Here is a 7,332-nt window from a genome sequence, read left to right on the forward strand (position 1 = left end):
GCTATAATGTAATTATCTTAATCTTCACTATCGTTACTTTTTGCCCAGCGAAGCGGGTCCTTGCAGCTAGATTCTAGATTACTTAGAAAAACAGTCTTTTATATATAAAAAAAAACTATTACATACAAATAATAACCCAGCGAAGTGGGTCCTTGCAGCTAGTACAGTGATACCTCGACTTACGCTACCCCGACTTACGCGAACCCGGAGTTACGCGATTTTCAAATCTCGTCGATTCGTATTTTGTTTGAGCAACTCTTGATTACTTATTCCCTCCACACTATTGTTCAACTTACATGTTCGGACGTGTCGCGCGGAATCGACACATATCTACAATTTATTTTGTGTTATTTATTTCTGTGTTTGTTATATCTAGGGAGACTCGAGAGTTCTATGTGGTGATTTCTTGTAAAAATGAACGAATCAAAAGACGAGATAAGATTAACGAGAATATTTATTAGCTTACATACATCCAATTTGGATTTTACACACATTGAGAAATTATACCCCGACTTACGCGGTTATCGCTCGGTCCCACCTATCGCGTAAGTTTGGGGTATTACTGTATATATATAAAAATGGACGTGTGTGTTCCTATATTTCACTTTTCAGCCAAAACTACACATCGCATGTGAATGGTGTTTGTATGTGGTAGTAGCCCCAAGTCTCCATTTGTGCACTATGCGGGTTGCGTCTCGATAGCTATAAGGGTGCGGGAGATATGGGGTTGAAAGTGGTTTTCTATTTCAAATGTTTTGTTCGAATTTGTTCGAATTTGAATTCAAACATAAAATTCGAATATTGGTTCAATTATAGAACGATTGTAAACATTCCAGAAACGTTGAAAATAGTTCGTTTGACTGGACGTGAACAGGAGATGTTCAGAAATAGAATCGGGACCAGGTCTCTAATTAGTCTGGAAACGGGGGACCTAATTCTTGTATTCTGTGAAAACGGGTAAGATTGGCTATAATGTAATTATCTTAATCTTCACTATCGTTATTTTTTAAAAACCCAGCGAAGCGGGTCCTTGCAGCTAGATTCTAGATTACTTAGAAAAACGGTCTTTTATATATATATAAAAAAAAAACTATATTACATACAAATGTTCGAACAAATAAAAACCCAGCGAAGTGGGTCCTTGCAGCTAGTAAACAATATTTACAGTAACATTATGTGGTAAACTAAAATTGAAACAAACAAAATATATATTGAATAATATTGAAGTTACAAGATCGAAATTTGTCATGAAGTGTGCAGTAACACTTTGAGTTTTGTATGTGGTTGTCACTCGATCTGACAAAATTTTACTTCTTGCCATACCTTGTTCGAGAAGTCCTCATCAACCAATTCCTAATGGTCCTCTTGTCATTTCCTAGTTTCTTGCCTGCCGTCCTGGTTGGGTTTTTATGACTGCATACAAATCATTCACACACTGGTTCTGTGGCTTCACCGTGAGGCTTTCTTCTATTGCTATTCTTTACATCCAAGGCCCACCAGTGGTCAATCGGTTCTGTTCCCTGAATACTGGGAATTCAGTTGTGGGTTCATGCCTGGCCAGGATGGGTTGGCCTCTTGGAGTTTTCTGGGTTTTCTCCACATCTGTAACATTTGAATAGTGGCCAGTTACCCTTAAAAAGACTTCCTGGAAGGCATTCCCCCTAGGCAGATCACCCAAGTATTGTGTTCCCATAACTTTAATTAAACAAACTTTACATCCAAACAGTTGGTTTTGTATAACAATTTACATTGTGTTGATCATTGTTTGCTTGGGTAAGCTTATCGTAAGTAGAAACTGTACAGTCGATCCCCCTATGAGACAGTAGATACGTTCCGTTCTTTATGAATCAATTTTGTAGGAATCACAGCCTTATAAATCCAGAGGGCGTTTAACGTTTTGTAGTTGGCGAAAGCAAGATTCAAATATGGCGAGCACGAGTTCGACAACCATGGCTAAGCCACAAAAAATTCCCAAAGTTGCAAAGGTTAGGATCGATTTTAAACTTGATTTATATTTATATGAAAGATCTACTTACTGTAATAATAATTACAGAACGTGTTACGGAATTAACATCAAATAATTCTGTAATTTTGTAATTATTCTGTAACCTTAACTAAAAGGAGATAAATTGTAGGTCAATTTGATTAAAATTACAGAAAATATTATTTAAATAGCATAAATTTTGATGCTCGTGATTGATTCCCTTTAATCATTTTATGTGAATGTTTATCTGTTTCAACTGTTGTGTGTTAACTGTTGGATTAGCTATAACCACAACACAGGGTGCTTCATAATATAGTTAACTGGTTTGGCACTGTATTGTGATGACAGTATTGAAGATACATTCATCATTCATTTATTCATTCAACCTTTCTTTGGTTCAAAGTTGTTCAATCCTAATACTGCTTAGGCACAACCGGGGAATAGTATGGAAACAAAATTGAGACAATACAGAATATTACATCTATATATATATAAATGGACGTGTGTGTTCCTATATTTCACTTTTCTGCCAAAACTACACATCGCATGTGAATGGTGTTTGTATGTGGTAGTAGCCCCAAGTCTCCATTTGTGCACTATGCGGGTTGCGTCTCGATAGCTATAAGGGTGCGGGAGATATGGGGTTGAAAGTGGTTTTCTATTTCAAATGTTTTGTTCGAATTTGTTCGAATTTGAATTCAAACATAAAATTCGAATATTGGTTCAATTATAGAACGATTGTAAACATTCCAGAAACGTTGAAAATAGTTCGTTTGACTGGACGTGAACAGGAGATGTTCAGAAATAGAATCGGGACCAGGTCTCTAATTAGTCTGGAAACGGGGGACCTAATTCTTGTATTCTGTGAAAACGGGTAAGATTGGCTATAATGTAATTATNGATACCACCACAATTTTTTCACCGTCTTATAGCAATCGTAATTATAGGAACCCGTCTTATAGGGGGATCTACTATATTGACCATAAGAAGTCGTTGCCGCATTTGAGTGCCCGACTTGTAAGTCTTATGGAATGTTAATATGCAGGTGTTCTGGTATTAAAATTCCATTTTCTCAGACATAATACTAAGGAAAAATCTGAGCTACTTACACCACTGGAAAGAAACTTGGACTATAAAAGAATATTTCACAATAAGCATTACTACTGCTTTTAAAAATACACAAAATAATTGAAGAATAAAAAAAAGCCTTTACAGTTTGTCCTTGTCACACCTTGGAAACATAGCAGTTAACCCAACCTTTTCTTATACCCCATATAAAAAAAGAAATTTTGTAGCAAGTATGACAATACTATAAAATAATTTTCCATTTTACTGATATTTTTGTCTATTGTTTATAAAGTTTAATATTTTAGTGTACTTATGAATAGGTATTATATTAAAAGATTAGACTAAAGCTTAGAATCAAGTTGTCGATAATACAGGTAGAAGTTACCTTTGGATCATTCATTTATGCATGTATATATACACGAAATACTTAAACACTAACTTAAGTACAAACTTCTACCATACATATGGTTTTCTAAACATTTTAATTCATCTGTTTCAACTTTATTTGAAAAGATTTGATTTTCTATTTATAGAAAAAACTTGTATTGCTTGTAATGTATTTAAATAAGTATTTATGGTCTTATACATTAATTAATGATTTTCACAAGAAAAAAACATCATATGCAGCAGAAAGAATAGTGTACAGCTGAGAATTAGAAAAGATTACAAACTCTGAAGAATTAAGAAATGAAACTGATTGCTTATAAATATCAAAAATTATTTATTTTGCAATGTTTCAGCTTCATTTCCTGCCCAGAGTAGGACTCGAACCCGCAACTGACGCTTACCATGCAGATGTGTTATCAGTTATGCCATCCTATAAAAAATTCAAATCATTACATAAATATTCATTAAAAAATTGCATATTGTTAGAAATCTAAATATTGTATATAAAGTTACTTGTCCTGACTGAGTGATTGACTGATTCATCATCACCCAGAGCAAACCACTGAACCTAAAGAGGTGAATTTTTGTACACAGTTAGGGTACGTCATGAAAATGCACACTAAGAAGGGATTTTTCGAAATTCCCCTACAGGGGGAGAGGGAGAGGGAGAGGATTAAGGCTTAACCTGAAGAACGGCTTCTACTGTAATGTTTTAGATGCAATTTTTTGTTTTTAATTACGTTTTAGTAGGGTACACCATGAAAACGCACACTAAGAAGGGATTTTTGGAAATTCCTGTAGGGGAGAGGGAGAACATTAAGACAACCTGAAGAATGACTTCTACTGTACTATTTTTGATGCGATTTTTTGTTTTCAACTACATTTAGTCTTCATTGAGTACTTAGGTGTATTAAATTGTTAACATTTCAGACATTGTTATAAATATTTTTTAACCAAATGTTCAAACCGCTTTAAATTTGAATTTGTTATTGCATATTGGTTTGCAATAACCGCGTAAGTCGGGGTATAATTTCGCAATTTGTGTAAAATCCAAGTCGGATGTATGTAAGCTAATAAATGTTCTCGTTAATCTTATCTCGTCATTTGATTCCTTCATGGTTACAAGAAATCACCATATAGAGTCTCTCAAGTCTCCATAGATATAACAAACACAGAAATAAATAACACAAAATAAATTGTAGCTATGTGTCAATTCCGCGCGACACGTCCGAACATGTAAGCCAAACAATAGTGTGGGGGGTGTGAGTAATCAAGAGTGCGTGGCACTCAAACAAAAGACGAATCGACGAGATTTGAAAATTGCGTAACTCCGAGTTCGCGTAAGTTGGGGTAGCATAAGTCGAGGTATCACTGTACTCACAGCATATCAAACTAACACCTCACATAATGGAAAATCTAAATGTGTCTGTGATATCACTAATAGTAGTCAATCAATTTCCCAATTTACAGAAGTGTAAGAAACATTTTTAAGAATTTATTTAGTTATTTTTTTGAGAATTTTATCTGCTTATGTGGTACCTACCCCTGAATATAAATAGCTTATTGAAATGAGCTATTTTTACTGAGGAGTGCCACTTAAGTGGCTGAAAATGTTTGTTTCGACTATGATCTGGAAAAAAGTAAGAACCGAAAGGTACTCAATTTTCAGCTGCATTTTTTTCCAACAAATTTCTTTATTGCTGTGTCATATCATAATGAAATGTGTACAGTACTGCATGCAGATGTACATGTTATTGTGTACAAAGCAACTGTTTAACAATCATTTTAATTGAAAGCAATGTTTTAAGCATTGTATATCCTACTGTAATATATTGCTCACATACTGCATATATAACAAACTATTATATTATGTAAAATTAGTTGGGAGTTTTGAGTTGACAGTGTAAAGCATTGCATTTGTTTCCATTCAAATTAATGTTTTTTCTGCAGAATGTCTGATTTTTGAGAATGGATTACCGACGTTAAGTGGCAAATGCCTGTAACTAGCTTACTTAATTTTGGCATATTTTTTAAACAAATAATTTATTTTACTATGTACAGTTTTCCATTAATTAGCAAATTAAAATTAAAAAATGCAGCAATACTATTTTATTATTAATTAAGATATATTTTGAAGAATTTTATATAATTTTTAATGATAAATATTTATTTTTTTTAGGTGAAAAATAAAACACCTGCCGAAATTCAAATTACTGCAGAACAGCTGTTGAGAGAAGCGAAAGAAAGAGACCTCGAGATATTGCCACCGGTAAGTTTATAATATTATTGTAAATACAAACAATACACGATTATATATTTGTATAAATCTATGTAAAAATTTTTTTAAAATAGCCTCCCAAGCAAAAAATATCCGATCCCGAAGAACTTGCCGACTACCAGCTTCGTAAGAGAAAGGTTCAAATGCATTATTATTTAAATATATTATTTTAATGTAATAAATTTATCAATAATAGCGAAATTTATTTTGCAGACTTTTGAAGATAATATACGTAAAAATCGTATGGTAATAAGTAATTGGATTAAATATGCTCAGTGGGAAGAAAGCCAAAAGAAAGTCGATAGGTAAATTTTTTAATACAAAATACGGGTATGTGTCACTTAGCGATGGGCTGCACCTATGACAGAGGTACCTTAAGATGATAATGGAGCTGTAAAATTCATAGTCGCCCACACCTTTTCTGTGTTAAGATACATAAATACTTATCATTGTGTTACATACAGCCTATATGAGTAGTAGACTATATGATGTAAGATTTGTCTAAGTACACCTTATGATGTTAACTTAATGACATATTTCTTGAAACATATCCCTGCAGTTAAGCAGTATTTTATTAAAATTTGGTTTTGCAAAAATAATATGAATTTCAAATTTTGTAAATTTTTTGAGTTTACATATTTTATTTTAAAATATCCAGATAGTTTATAATATATACAATACTTCTTTAAACTGCCCGTATACATGGTGTCCTGCAGAATGTTATGCTAGGATTAGTTAAAACCTGTCTATACCAAGTAGATAAACATAAGGAACAATCTAATATTGAAATAGGACAGAGTCTTAAGAAAGCATTGCATAGTTGCTCGTAAAACTATAGCAGGTATGATAAAACCTTTAACAAAAAAATATAATATCCAAATTGCAATTATTAGGTTATTCTCTATCATATAGGTGATTAAAACAGAAAGAGCTGGTGCAGGATGTTAAAAAACTAGGAATTTGAATACACTAATTGAGAAATCAAGTCTTTGCATTTTGAATATTTTAAGAGAGCTAAAAGATTTCAAGATGGCAAACACTAACAGAGAAATCTAAATTAAACAAAGGGAATAATGAATTTTTCTATGTGGGATCCACTTTTATGTCTGAGAATCTGTTTGAGGAACATTTCAATTTAGTTAGCCTATATCACACTAATAGTATGGTATTAATGCAGTGGACTCTAGAGAAAAGTCACAGTTGGTTGAAACAGTCTGGTAGTATTCAAAAGCAGGTACTAAGTTAATATTAAGTCATTAAGTTAAGGTATTAAGTTAAATTCTTGAAGTATACTTCTGGAATTTAATTTAATAATAAACATTTTTGTTTTGATTCAGGTAGGGTTTCTTTCCCGGGATTCTCGCCGTTTATTTCCTACGAGAAAAATCCCGGGAAATTTTATTTTCCCGGGAAATCTCGCATTTCAATAATAATTTACCATGTCAGGTTTTCTTTCTATTATTTATTATACGAAAAGTTGCATCTTGAAGACTCACCTAAGAGAGAAATTTTGAGGTTTTTTGCTGCATATTATTACCTATGTTTTACAAGTCTCTACTTGTTAGTTCATGTAATATCTATGTATTGTGTTTGCGCATCATTGAACAGCGGAGCC

General features: G+C 33.0%; 1 protein-coding gene across 1 annotated transcript in view; it reads left to right on the forward strand.

Moving 5' to 3' along the window:
• The first annotated feature begins 1,893 nt into the window (after positions 1-1,893).
• LOC111631011 (crooked neck-like protein 1) overlaps positions 1,894-7,332 on the forward strand; it is a 20,340-nt gene continuing 14,901 nt past the window's right edge. Inside the window, exons 1-4 of the mRNA XM_023375201.1 lie at positions 1,894-1,985; positions 5,619-5,708; positions 5,792-5,854; positions 5,931-6,022. Coding sequence (XP_023230969.1) covers positions 1,926-1,985; positions 5,619-5,708; positions 5,792-5,854; positions 5,931-6,022 — 305 coding nt within the window. The 5' untranslated portion in view covers positions 1,894-1,925. The remainder of the gene's footprint in view (positions 1,986-5,618; positions 5,709-5,791; positions 5,855-5,930; positions 6,023-7,332) is intronic.

Source organism: Centruroides sculpturatus, unplaced genomic scaffold, assembly GCF_000671375.1.
Source record: "Centruroides sculpturatus isolate CEXI.00-Female unplaced genomic scaffold, Cexi_2.0 scaffold20, whole genome shotgun sequence".
NCBI classification, from domain to species: domain Eukaryota; kingdom Metazoa; phylum Arthropoda; class Arachnida; order Scorpiones; family Buthidae; genus Centruroides; species Centruroides sculpturatus.